Genomic DNA, 14685 nt, shown 5'->3' on the forward strand with positions numbered 1-14685 from the left:
GAGTGTTGGATTGATTCAGATGCTCTGTCCGTCGCCACCCCCTTTGTACCGCCAATGATAGTAACAACACAACTACTAACCATCACACTCCCTGTGGCCACTGCATTCTTCTTACCATTCACAGACCTCACACTATACAAATATTTTTCTGCATGTAAGTGTACATGGATAAATGAGCGTGATGTGTCCTTGCAGCTTTGAAGATGCTTTGCATTGTAGTATTAAATAGCAGAGGTTTTGGGCACAGCAAAGGTTAGTCAAAGAAAGGGTTATGATATAGTAGGCGAAGTTTGACTGTTGTGTTTCATTTTTGCTTACCCAGCTAAAATTTACGATAAAATAAATGTATTATGAATCATTTAGGCGAAACCTATTGCATTTGCCAATGCTTGTTGTTTTTCTATTTATAGTGCTCTTTAATCTTTCCCCTTTCACCTTCCTCCTACTCCTCTCAAATGTTCAATACGTAGACATCGAGAGAGAACGAATGGGTGGAGTCACCAAATTTGGTTTCCCTCAGGGTGCCCTCTGAGGAAAGGTCAGCTTTGGTAACACATGTAGTGGTCTGTCAATGTAATTTATGTGACAGAAAAATTGCCTGCAACAACGACCATGCTTACATTCTCTTCTGACGTTCAAATCTATGCCAGATTAGTGACGTCTCCCTCTTCAACTGTACATTTTCATAGACTCCGGGCAGCTGTATATCAAGCCATTCCCTCTGGAATTAAGATTCACGACTTGGGGTTGGCTGTGCCACATGTCAATCACTGTCTACGACTGACGTGAGAGGCTTGCCTTTTCAGTGATGCTGCGAGCGTGAATCCTTTCCATTTCCACGCGCTTTCCCCTCTGTATCAACAGGCCCAACTCAGCTGCAATCTAAGAAATGCCATTGTTTTGAACACAATGGCGCCTGCTTCCTCAAATCCCAGACCTTTAATCTGACCGATCTCTCCTAATGTAAATGAGCTAATTAGATCAAAATGTGCTCCGGTCCCCGAAAGCCGCTCTCGATGATTCCACGCGAGGTTCCCAGGCCCCCTAACATTCCACTGGAAATGGTTTGTTCCTTGCTCTTCGTGATCTCTATTCTTGTTTACATCCAGAAAACACATTAGATCACCCCTGTTTGGAGCACAAGTACAAATGCTCTTTAAAACACAAACCACCAAGTTGCTTAATTAGCTGTTTCCTGTTCCTAATGAAGTGTGCATGCCTGCGCTCGGATTAACATGCAGCCACTGCTCTCCACTGTTTATTGTTCCAGATGTTTTGGTTTTATCTTAGAGTTTACTTTGACAGCTACTGCTAAATGATAAATCACTCATATTACAGCTGAAATGCATTTTGAAATTGAAATGTGGCAAACCTTGAGATTGCTGCAAGGATCGGTGTCATTTAGCAGGTCAATACCGCTGCTTTCCTTGAAATCTCCAGTATTGGCATATGTAAAGCAGTGCAGGGATAGATGTCAACATTATATGCAATTCAGCTCGGGATTATCATTTTGCTATCATCCTCAAAATCCACAGCAGCCGATTTAACTCTTACATGTATCACATGTGAGGCTGTGATAGCCAGACAGACACAGGTTATATGCAGAAAGGTTTTAAATGTCCTTGTTAACATCAGCACTTTTTTTTTTAGTATATATGAGCTAATGTCTGTTATATTTTCTTTACAAATGAAGAAAGCAATTTACTGCTGATCAAAAAGCAGTGTTGATTAAAAATAATATTATTAAGACCGTGTTACAGCTTAAAAGAAAACAATGAAGTGTATTGGTCAGACCTTTGTGCTGTGGGGATAAGAATGCCCCCCTGGATTGTAGATGGATGTTAATCCTGCAAAGAGTTACCCAACTGCAAGTACATCTTGTAACCTGACTTTCTTTTAGCCCATCACCCATAAATCCTTCATGAGCACCGAGGCCTCAGCAATAAGCTGACCATGAGACCCTTAGCATGGCTCACATATCAAGTGGGGAAAGCGAGAAGTGTACATGTAGCTGAAACACACCTACTGCCCGTGCCACTGGGGCAGGTAAAGTGAGCGGTGGTGGCAGCATATCATATTTAGGGTTGGGCAGAACTCATGAGGTTTCACTTCACGGAATTCCATTGAGTTACATAAAAAACTCAAGGAGATGCTGCAGAGTTCTGCCAACGGGTGGAAAATTGGCATGTCATGTTGCTTGCCAACTAGCCACTAGCGCTACTCGAGTGGCAGCAAATCTACTTGAGAAGCTGCCCTCTGACCACGACTGCTTGTGCCTGCCCGCATTAGAAAATGGCACTAGAGGACACCAAATCACACTCGCATTTCTGGGGCCTTGTGAGAAAAAAACATCACCACACGGCGATTGGTGGAAGTTGCCTGGAACGCCATGTTACAACGTAACACAGAGTTGTCACATTCTGCCAAATGTGGGCATAATGAAACATTCCACCCACCCCTATTATATTTGAATTAATAGTGCTAAGATGAGCCTTTTTCTTTTTCCATGAAAGAGAGCAATTCCTATTAAAATGCACATGTAGAGATCAATGGGCATATCATGTCCAGAACTTGCCCTGACTTCCCTGCGGGTATGTCGAGTGCATGTTGCGAGTAGAATGCCTGCTAGCAAGAAGCTATGTTTGTGAGTTATTGTATGCTGCATCTAGTGCAATCCAATTTGGATTCCTTGTGTTCCCTTCCTCAGGGAGTTTCGTTTATAAGTTCGATATGGGAAATTTCCACGAGGAGCAGGGACAGTGCTGAGGTCCGTAATGCAGGCTTATAGAGTGGCTACAAAAATTGGGTTGAAATGCTACCAAGAGCGATTGCCTGCACTTTAAATATTTGCTGTAATGCTCTAAGTTTCAAGTGTATATAGAGATGGTGTTCGTCCTGTGTAGACTGTGCTTCCAGATTCAAGCATCAACAATCCCATAGCACCTAGCAGGGATGGGCCATTGGGCCAGGTTGGTGATGCTCAGGGCCGAACTGCCTACCGGGCGTTTTGGTGTGCCGCTGAGCTGGGGGCTGATTTCGTTGATGGGGACCGGCATGTGCTGAAAAACATTTGTTTTGCTTTGTTTATTTTGAAACACACGCAGGTCCTCATCAACTAAAACAGCCCCCACTGCAGTGAAATTAGCCCCCAGCTCGGCAGCACACCAAAACACCCGGTAGCCAGTCCAGCCCTTGTGATGCTCCGCCACAAATACCATGGAGGTACGAATGAAAGGTGTTTCTCCAAATATATATATATGCTTGGTGGCGTGATCATTGACAGAGTCAGGGTGACCTTATCAGAAGGTGCAGTCTCTGACTCCATCCCTTGCTCATGGAACTGCCCTAGGACCATTGAACCCTTCTGCTACACAGAGTAAGGAACCCCAAAATCACAAATTGCTTTGGGCAGATGCTTTGCCCTTAGCAATGAGGCTGTGCCCAGGCTCGCAAATGTGCCTGCACAACCCAATGTTTCAACACCGACTATTAGCTATTGGAAGGATTTTCTGTGCTTTCCACAACACTAAAGTTCTTGTCCATTTGGATAAGTATTATTATATTCTTTGGTTTTCCGTGGCTCCAAACACGTCTTTTTGATGCACTTCAAGTCTCTTTAATACAGAATCAAAACGCACATTAGATTAATGGATATGATGTATGAAACAGACAATCCTGTGGATCAAAACCTAATCCAAAGTCTCAACGGGGAGGAAGTTGCTCAGGAAGGAGGAACAACGTTCAACAGTGATGAGCAGGGAAGCCTCAATCCTGAGAGAAGACCATGGGTGAGATTCACACATTTTGCTGGGACTTACTCTCCTAGATTTTAATGTCAGTAGTTATGAAGTCATATAGTACTCCTGACTTTCTCCTGAATGCCAGGATTAAGACAAGGAGTACCTTGTCTTATTACTGTAATATAGAAGTAAGACATGATTGCTATAAAATTGAATCACAATTTTGTTTGTTTTTATAGCTTCAGCCTAACTGGTAATGATGTGGCTATGAGTAGGTGTGACTTACTCTTGCAGTGCCATTGGCTTATTGTTTAATTCCAGGAATAAGTCAAGAATACATTACATTTACTCCAAGCATACTCCTGGAATTCAGAAGTATTACAAGAATGATTCACAGCAAAATCTTTGTATATCCTGCCCTCGGATGGTACCTTATATCAGCAATCAGTGTTTGACTTTAATGTTTGAAACCTCCGTTGAAAAGCGGAGTTTTTAGTTGTTATTGAAAGAGCAGCCTGTGTGCTCAGCTCTTTCCTTGGAATGAAAGTGTTCCAGAGCCTCGGACTCTACATTCCGAGCCGAGGATAACACGCACTAAAGCGGTCCGTCCTTCTAAAAGAACTTTCTAGAAAGGAAGTGAAGCGCTGCAAATCAAGGAATCCATTCGGAAGGCAGGCATCTGGGACCTGTGCGCACAGAATTCTTCCGCACCATGGATACAAGAAATCATTTGCTAACGAAGGACATCAATCTTTTAGCATTGATAAATAAGTAATACACAAAATAAGTCAATCATCATTGATTTAAAATCCAATGAGCTGCGCTTTGTTTTCCAAGTTCATCCATCTGTGCGCGGAGGCTCGCGCAGAGGAGGCTTGCGCGCATGAACAATCTTCTAGATGAGTTTTGTAACGGGGACCCGGTGCCCGGGTTTGGCGGGCGCTCCTGGAAGGGCTCTTCCGCAGCTGCTGGGTACCATTAGCGCGTGCTGCTCTCGCTAGCAGCGCTGCATTGGAAGCTCGGCCAGCTGACGGGCTGGCATGAATGCATAGAAGCTTTGCTCTCCTTCTGCCTTCCCTGGTTTTGAGCTACAGCGCTTTGAGCTTGGGCGTGCGTCATTGGGGGGTCGCAGCTGCAACCCCTGGCTTGCTCTTTGCTACCCCTACCACTGCCTGTGCGACCCCTGGCCTCATAGGTGGTACATTCCGCGCCAGGAACACAGGGGCAGCTGGGACACCACTCTCTTTATTTTCTGTCAATTTCGTAGCACACTAATAGTGAATGAATAAAATACATTATTCACTAATGGTGTAATAAAAATGGAGTACAATAAGCTGGAATTTGCCCTTCCATGGCAGCTGAGGTAAGTAAAAAAAAATGCCTTTAAATGTATGTTGTGTGCGTGCTTATGGGTGAGAGCATGTTTATGTGGGAGAGAGTGTATGTGTGAGAGTGTGTATATGTGGGAATGTGTGTGTATGTGTAAGTATATGTGTGAGAGTGAAAGTGGAGGTCACAGGGCGTGTGATGTCACTTCCGCTACCCCTGACATTCAGGTGAATTGACGTCCATGGCTTTTAGATTGAATTAAATACAACCCAGTGTACTGGTTTTACATATGTCATAGAAGTGTGACATTCGCATTTAGATCAGCTACAATTGAGAGTATATAACACCTATTTGTGCGATAAATACATGGTTGAATATTTGCTTCCTGCGCGTTGTTGAACATGCGCGTCAGAGTGTGGGAACGCTACATCCAGTCTGTTTTGGGGCTCTGGGAGTGTCAATGGCCATTTTATCACTAGTGTAGCTCTGTCACGTACTGGCACTCAACAAGGGCACACAAACAAAAACAAACGTACGCACAAAAACCAAGCCGCTGGCATGGCACAGCATGAAGTGTGCATCTTTCCTCTGTAAAGAGGAGTCAATTCTTTTGTATTATTTAATGATTTGGAGACTGAGTGCTGAACAGTTTGATAGTACAGGTAGTGGTAGAGCAACCTCATAGCTCTACAAGGCAAACCATTTCTTATAATTGATACTGAGCTAGGAATTGGGTCCCTAACTACCAATTCTTATTTTTTAATGCATGCTTGTTAGTCCAGTAGGGAAGTTGTATGTCAGAAAATTAACAGCAAAAATATTGCCGAACAAAAATATTTTGGCCTAAATACAATTTACTAAAATATCTCTCAATTGAGTGTGAATTTTCTAATAGTAACTCCAATGTGGTGATATTTTTATTAACTACACTATATGTTTGCCAGGTGATATTTAGACCATATATTCTGGTACTATTCTGATAGGGCAAGGTAAGTTTATGTACATATGTGTTTAAGAACTGTAGTGTTCTGAGCCATAGAAACTGATCATATCAATGATTGTAACTGGTGTCAAGATGCTTAGATGCTTCAGTCCTTTCTTGATTTTGATGTCTTGGGAAGAAGACCTGAATTGGAAGCAAGTGGTACTACGTAGGACAGAGGGAAAGTGGGAACAAAGGATTTAAACTGAACAGACCCAGGAAGCCTGGGACAAGGCTCAAGTGTCGTTCATGGGGGAGTGGGGAGCAGGCAAGTAGGGGAGAATCTCCTTGTGTGGGAGTAGATAAATGTGTCGAGAGAAGGGGTCTTAGGGCAGCTATGTGTGCTTCAAATGAGGAGAGTGTGCTCTCTTACATCTCATCAGTGGGAGAGGTTTTTGCACTGCTGGCATCTTCCCCTTCAGCAGTGGGATGTTGTTGTTGTTTTGCCCCTCATCACAAACACAGACACATAGTCAGCCCCTTGCTCATGAATGGATGCTTTTGCTATGCCGGCAGAGGTTTCTTACATCGGCATAGCAATAAAATACTAAGGGAAATATTTAAATTATCCTAGGCGGTGTTAAGCCAGTTAACATTCTTTAATGAACCACTTAGCGTGAAAGGGACATGCAATGAGTGTGGTGGTGGGCATTCCGTCGCAACACCCATTGCTTTTTGATGGTGCCCCTATTTACAAGGGTGGCGTAAATATGGGGCAGCACCAAAATTAAGACCAAAAAAAAACCGAATTTTAACATGGCGTCTTTACTGTTTCTATGTGTGCTGCATTGTGCAGCACACATAGAAACAGCAAATCACCACGAATGATTGTTTATGTGCAGGAAGGTGTCCCTTCCTACACATAAACAATCATTAAAAAAATGACTATTTGCAACTTCTATGTGTGCTGCACAATGCTGAACACATGGAAATTGCAAATCACCATTGGTGATTGTTTTCTGTGCAGGAAGGGGGACCTTCCTGCATGTAAACAATCTTTCACTCAACGCAGGCACCCTTGCACTATGGTGCAAGGGTGCCTGCTTTGGCGCTAGGCAGCTGAATTTAGTGCCAGTGCTAGGGTAAAGGCAGGGGAGCTCTGTATCACTGTAAATACGGTGCATCCCTGCATTTTCAGAATGGCGGAGCGCGGCGTTAGCAACTTTGGCTTTACGCCACGCTCTGCCATTCTCTTGTAAACATGCCCCTTCATTTTCCAAGTTGACGTGCCATAGTCCATTCGTTAAAACAACAGCACAACAATATACTTCAAGATAAACACAAACTACTTTGTGTTCATTCTGCTGAGGCAGAAACTGCATAAGACCCTGTTATAGATGCACAAATTGTCAAGTGTTGGCTTTTTGTTTCTGATGCATCATTTTACAGAGCTGTCCCGCTGAATGCAGGCGTAAAATTTGCAAACATGTTTCATTGCAACTAGCTAGTTGAATGCGTACACCTCGTGTGATTGTGTATGTTGCATTTTGCGTATGGTGTCATATGCACATGCTCGTGACCAGTCACCTAGGCGCCCTTTTCGGAAGATTCTCTTCAAAAAGTAAGAAAAAATGGCCCAATACGAAACAAATGGAAAATGAATGAAGATTCCTAAAGCCATGTTGAAGATTCATTGACTTTTCGTATGTCAAGGATCCATCTTGCTAATTGCGCAGTAACGTTATTTATAAGGAAGCCATTTAAAAGCTACAATCAGTCCTCGCGTTTATATTCAAGTTACATCTCTGCTGCATCAAATGACAGCATATTTATTCATGGCTCTGCCCTTTCCCACCATTGGTAATTAAAAGAGATATTGTTTTTAGCATGTTGTCTGGCAGGGCAGGGGCCCGTGGCCTCTGACAGTGGAGGTGGAAGGCGTTCAGGTGGTAAATGATTAAATGTCTGCCATTTGCATATGCGCGCCACTTCCCATATCTGCACCCTGAGTAATATAGACACCGTGGCTGGAGGGGCGGTGGTGCTTTTCATGAGCAAACACTGCATTATCCGTCGTTTGCTGCCGACGAGCCGTGGCCTCTTTTTCCATTATGTAGACCGATTACCAGACACATTTTAATGTATCAAAGTAAAGCACAAAGTCCTTCATGGGTCATCTGTACCTGTTATTTGAGGAGTACACGTTAGTGAGTTCTACCTCAGTACATGCACCACCTCAGGTTAATGTTCAAAGAAAGGTACATCCAGTGTAGTCTTTCCGCCTCTCTTCCTTTGAAATACCTTCCAAAAGGTACCATCTTTAAGAGACTCTCTTGTTGCTATCGTTGAGATGTTAAGCGTATGCATAAAAACAGCGCTTAATCTGTAAAATAAAAAATAAAAAAAATAAAACACTTAAGTATCAGGGCTCTCGTCAAGAGGCCATTGCAGCCTGCACCACACATTGCCCCTGCCAGCGCTGCCAATGATAGTACCAACACAACCACTAACCATCACACTCCTACAAGTGTGAGGCTTTGGAGTATGTCAGGCCCCCAAAGCTATAAGAATGGCATGGGCAGCAGGTAATAGTCATTTTAATGTATATCGACTTAATAATTCACTGTTGTTCTTGTTATTTCTAAATTAGCCAGTCAGTGCAATTTTGTGGCAGACTGTCACACGGGCCGGTATTGACAATTAAGTGCGGTGCACAGCACCGGAAACCACCGGCTCAAATCAAGCCCTGCATGGGAAGTTGTTGCTCTTTCCTACTGTGCATGCTCATAGGCTACCCACAGTGATCTACAGGTCACGGGTTTGAACGTCCAGCAGGGTCACTCGGCCTTCCATCCTCCCAAACTCTGTCGAACCACTAACCTGGAGTTAGTAAATACTTTTAGTTACAGTGCTTAGAAACAGCAGACGTTCGTAGGAAGTGCTATATGGATATAGATTAATATTAGAATTACATCTTCCATAAAACATCATTTTGCATGCTCACGATGTGTTTTGAACCTTGAAAGAAAATAAGGGGCAATGTGACATTGTGTTAGAACACAAAATCCGTTTCTGCTCAGGCTGGTCCTGTTTCATTAGCTGTTTGTTAAGAATGCTTTTGCTTCGGGAGGATGGAAGGTGTGTGTGTGATCACCGAGATGCACACGCCTTTCAGGAGACATGACGCCTTTGCACAAAGGATTCAACCGATAGGAGCCTCCCACTGCCCGGCCAATATTGTGACACACATGCCGACGACAAATATACAAAATGCAATGCATATACGATAATTGTGTTTCTAGAACAACGTTAGAGAAGAAGTACAGTTTGACGCTTAAGTAGGTTAGTGGGAACACTCGTGTAACACACCTCAAAAAACACATTATTCTGCGTGTAAAATTCAGTCAAAGATGTACCTGCGCGACTCGGAGTTGTTACAGTGGAAGCAAAGGTGGCCACACCCCGTGTCTTCTGCTTCTGCAGCGGTGCAGTGGAACCTCTCTGGAGGCTGCAGAGGTTGAACACATAATAGGGAAATCACTGTGACCAGGGCACAAGTCCTAAAAAAAGAAGTGGGGGGACTCTCCAAAGTAGGCGTGGTCACAGGAAGTGACATCACGACAGGAAGTGACATCACGACAGGAAGTGACATCAACATTCTAAAGAAACAAGCATTTGCAATGCAATAGGTCTTGCATTTGCAAGAGTTTAAGCTATTAGTATTGTAAATAACAATGCCTTTTATTTATGTTTTAAAACCCAAAACATAAATAAAAGGCATTGGCATTTATAATTCCAAAAGCTCAAACTTGCGTGAATGCGTGCCCTATTGCATTGCAAATGCTTGTTTCTTTAGAATGCTTTCTCCTGGACTTCCAAGATTGGCGTCTTCCATCTTAGAACAATAAATGAAATGTAAAAAGAAAAGAAAAAATAGCTGCCACATCTTTACACGTAAGTGCTCTTGTGTTTTTGTTGCTAGTGTTGCATATCAGCAAACAATCATATTTTTTCTTTTTGCCGATGCAGAAAAGCATTAGCAAAAAGTATTGCCAGTGCCAAAAGGCTGGGTGATGCAAAGTGTAACACTTAGAACTGAATCAGATATGTGAGCTTGCAATCTTAAAATAAATATCTGTGTTGTTCATAAAGCACGAGTTCGTGTTTCTAGGGGCTCCCAATATGTGAGATAGGGAAACTAATGCCAGAAATAAAGATTTATTTGCCAAAGGCCACAATAAGTTTGGACAAGCATGGAAGAGGGGTTTAAACCCCAGGTTTGCTGCTTCCAAAGTCAGCATTTTAACCATTGCATCACATTTCCCTTCCATAGTGGCTTGTTTGTCTGGGTGCTGCTGGTGGGCAGGATGACAAAAAGGTCTTTGTGTGGCAGAGTCTACACTGCTCGGAAACTGCTTGTAAAGGTGCTAAGAGGCATGGTTCTTGAATGAGATCCTTTCGGATCCCTTTTTTCTTGGAAGCTCTTTGGAGATTGTCCCTTAGGGTGAGGTCACCATGTTATTGTGGGTTCTGCGAGTGAGGAGTCTTGTGTAGCACAGCACTGAAAACTACTCTGAAGCTGAACAGAATGGGACAGTTTCTAGTGATTTTACTTATATGCAGGTGGGTTCTAAGCACTCACAATGTTAGCAGTCATGGGGACTCAGACAATGGGATAGAGAGTGATATGCTCAAGCTTACACAATAATTTGTTAAGTTGGGAAGCTGGGTTGACATCCCAGGCCGTCGCCTTACAGTTGTCCTATTAGAGACTGGACCTCATTATGCGCAGAGGGATCCTACTGCACAAAAACATTTGTACAGCTATGTTAAACTTTGGTGAAAAAATTGGTATTTATGGTTGAAAATATAGATTTATATTAACCAAAAAATGAACTTACATTCACAAAGCTATTTATTTGCTCATAATCTTACACTGTTACTGCAAATGAGCGACGTGGAACATGGGGCTATAAAATACATTTCCTGCGCTTTTTTGGTGAAATCTTGAAGATGAGATTAGACTACAGACTGATGCAGACCTATAAGTGAGCACATCTGCATACAGACTGGTCACAGCGTAGCATTCTATGATAGGGAATGCTTTGGTAAGCAGGTGGAATGCCCACAAACTTTGAACACCCAGTTTTTTTGGATGTTCACAAACTTAGCAAGAGACATTCCCACTCTGGATATGGTTGGAGATTTACTCCTGGCAAGGACAGGAGTAAATCTTAATCCAGCATGGAGTGAATGCACACAAAACCAGCTGATGCTTAGAGGAATAAGTTTTGCAATTTCTTCCAAATGGAGAAAAAAAGTTTTGCAATGCAGTTTCACTATAGTGTCCTGGTTATGAGTGGGTAAAGCTATGCCTGTTACATTTAAGCATGTTAAAACACCTTTGTAAAAAGATCCCCAAAACTACTTCTGGGAACCTGCGACTGCTGCCGCTTTCCAGGTCTACATATAAAATGCTAAGTGAATTTCGATAACAGAAAGAAATGCACTTCACACGTAAATTTTCAACTTCTGTGAGTGTGGTCAGAGATTCTGTGGAACATCTTCCCTGTGGCCCTGTGTGGTGTGTTCATCACGGGGTGCTGCTGGGGCAGAGAATTTTTTGAGAGGAGGGCATTGCTCAATAAAGTTACCAGCATCCTTTTACTCTGTAAATTATTAAATACAGCAAATGGTTCGCAGTCATTGTTTTGAACCACATATTAGGCAGGATTTCAAATAGTCATATAGTCAAAGAGTCAAATAGTCAAACATGTATTTACGACATTCCTTCTGAACGGGCATCAAATAAGTCGTACGCAAAGTCCTTGTTTTGGACCACATAATGTGCAGAATTTCTAAAATGTTAGAGATATAATTCTGCGTAGGTTATATCTTGCCGAATAGAATACTACTAAAAAAGACACCAGCGTTTTTTACTGCATTGGTTTTTGTCGCTAAATATTGCTCAGTAAAAGACTTAAACTGCACGTACACCACGATAAATACACACAAAACTAAGTAAATAAATAATTTATGTGCAGTACAGATTAGAGCGCATGATAGCAAGGAAAGGCGTATCATTAAGCTAAAATTAACTCAGCAGGCTGCTGCACTGGCCCAGGATAGGATATCGAAAGAGAAGTTTCCGAAAAAGCGCCGTTTTTCAAACTTCAGTGCACTAGCTCGAAAGTTGCTTCCCACCACAGCAGTAAATAAACAGAAGGGAGCCTCGGCCCTTCAGAGCAGTGCGGATTCAGTGTGGGTGATGGGGGTCACCGTGGCGTGATGGCCGTGTGAGGACAATCGCAGCAGAGTCAAGGGGGTCACTCGCTCCGAAAAAGCAAAGGAGCTAATTGCAGGAAAGCACGAAAATGCTTTGTTTAATTTGTGCGCGCCGCGCTCCCATTTTGTAATGGTATGATGGACGCGGTTTTGATTTAGCAGGGTGGACGGCGTCCACCCTGAAAAACCCTCAGATATAAGTGGGGGGATGCCGTCCACCCGCGTGGTACCCCGACTCGTGACTGTTGCCTATTTTCTTAAAAAAACGCTTAAAAACACGAATACAACTAAATTAAAAACTGCATGCTGATTTTCTCTATTGTTTATCTTTCTCTTTCAGAAAACAGAACGTACATCAAACCAGCTATTATGTACTAGAAGAACGCCTCCTTATGTAACGAGAAATGGCGGCCAGATGCTGGGAGACTGCTGTCTGAGAAAGAAGTCCCTTCCAGTCTCGGATGCTTTCATTTCCACGTAAAGAGGGCGCGTGCGTAGCATGACACTTGAAGGACAATTCCAACCAACTGTTGCTGGATCGGAAACTGCCGGACTGTCGTCCCGAAGTTCTTTTGAAACTTTTCTGACACGCCTCCGCCACCGGACCAGGCCTGCCACCACTGTCGGTTTTTTAAGTTCCCTGAAGTCGTAACATTTTTAAGCACATTCAGAAATGATCACTCAAAGATGTACCGTTTGCTTTTGTCTTTACGCTGGAAATCTCTGTATATGTGTGGCCTAGTCCTGTGGCCCTGAAAGGCCCGACGGGCCTGGTGTTCCTCCCCTAAGACTGAAATTTCAAAGCCCACTCGTCACTGAAACTGTTCTGGACGGAGCGGTTTCATCTGTGTTTATAAACTCAGCTTTGTTTACTGAAGCGGATATTCAATATATATTGCGTTTTGAAACGAAATGTGTGTACATTTTTTAAGACAATGCTGTAAAAACGTGTCCTTTCATTAGATGACCAATTCAAGAGGGTGAGCTCAATCCTAGCAGCTGAGATAGTAAGAGGGTTATTATTGATGCTTTTTTTATGCTCAGAGTTCAGCTTGGCTTTTGGTCTTTTAAAATGGAGGCAATGAATATGCAGTAGAGTGTTAGACCATGGAAACTTTTAAGTATGGTTTCTCTGTTGTACCATATTAAGTTAAAGTACACTTTCTTTGTTAAAATGTTCTTGCTAAGATGCAGTATTAAAAATCTTTTTGTTTGACTTTGGAAATCCTTTAACATTTATTTTAATTTGCATCACTGACCTCATCATCGCTTTTGGTTGCCTACAAATGTAATAAGCATGTTGATGTTTCCATATCCAACTTAAGATCAGATAAGTATACATTTAAAATGTAGGTGTCTCTTCTAGTTCTCTACTCTGTGGCCCATTCTGCTCAGAGCAATGTGCCCTTGCCCCTACATATCCCGCAAAAGCCCCAATACTTTAGAGATTGACCTGTGGAGAACTTGAATGTGCCATTCTTGATCACTTCATATGATCCCGGGCTGCTGGTGATCCGGTTCAGGAAGGACCTAACTTGGTAGTCCAGGCTGGAGTGTTCCGATTGGAGCATGGTCAAGACTCAATTGCAAACGGTTAGGTCCAAACTGAGGGGACATGGTGGTTGCAAATCGATGGATTGGGATGTGGCCCCAAGCAATTACCAGTGGCTGAGTTGGATTCCAGCATTTCATCCATCACGTTGTTTTTGATGCCATCCTTCATAAATTGATGACACTGTATCTGTTTCGTTTTTCTCTTCACTGTGGACCGGTTTCAGATGTATCACTTGACTTACACCTAGAACCATTTGTAACAGTTGCATTTATACCATACTGATGATTCACAAAACTATTGCATCTAAGTTGTGCATGATAAACATATGTACAGTATGCAGACATTTAGCAGCAGTGCAGAATCAAAGGGGTGGCTAGGGAAATACAATGAAATTGAAGTGTTATGCAAGCAAATGATGGACGGAATGCTGAAAAAAATACATTCACTCCCAGTTAAGAGATCTGGGTTAAATCCATTGTTCTTTTGCTCACCATACTAACCCAGTTTAGACTCAGCCATATGCAAATCAGTCTTGACCTTGTGCCTCATGGGAACAGTCCAGACCGAACTGCCAAGCCAGGACCTCCCTGGACCGGAAAGGAGCATCCTGGGACCGGTTTCTGGGTATTACCCTTCATCAACCAGGCTAGCTTGAATCCAGTGGCACAGTGAGCTAATGCCCAGCGTCTGGGTATACCCATCCCACTTAGAGTGAAAAGTGATACACAAACATTGATGGACGGAATGCCGATTAATCATACATTCACCCCCAGTCAAGAGATTTGGGTTAAAGCAATTGCTCTTTTGGCCACTATGCTACCCCAGTTTAGACCCAGCCATATGCTTGAAGTGGA

The 14685-nt window shown here is 42.9% G+C and overlaps 1 protein-coding gene across 6 annotated transcripts in view; it reads left to right on the plus strand.

The window, feature by feature from the left end:
• The window catches only part of DACH2 (dachshund family transcription factor 2), an 847028-nt gene extending 833536 nt beyond the window's left edge, over positions 1–13492 (plus strand). For all 6 annotated transcript variants that reach the window (XM_086918783.1, XM_086918784.1, XM_086918786.1 and 3 more), the window contains one exon: positions 12617–13492. In XM_086918783.1, the coding sequence (XP_086774909.1) occupies positions 12617–12654 (38 nt within the window). In that variant the 3' untranslated portion in view covers positions 12655–13492. The remainder of the gene's footprint in view (positions 1–12616) is intronic.
• Positions 13493–14685: the final 1193 nt, after the last annotated feature.

This window comes from Lissotriton vulgaris, chromosome 4_1, assembly GCF_964263255.1.
Source record: "Lissotriton vulgaris chromosome 4_1, aLisVul1.2, whole genome shotgun sequence".
NCBI lineage: Eukaryota > Metazoa > Chordata > Amphibia > Caudata > Salamandridae > Lissotriton > Lissotriton vulgaris.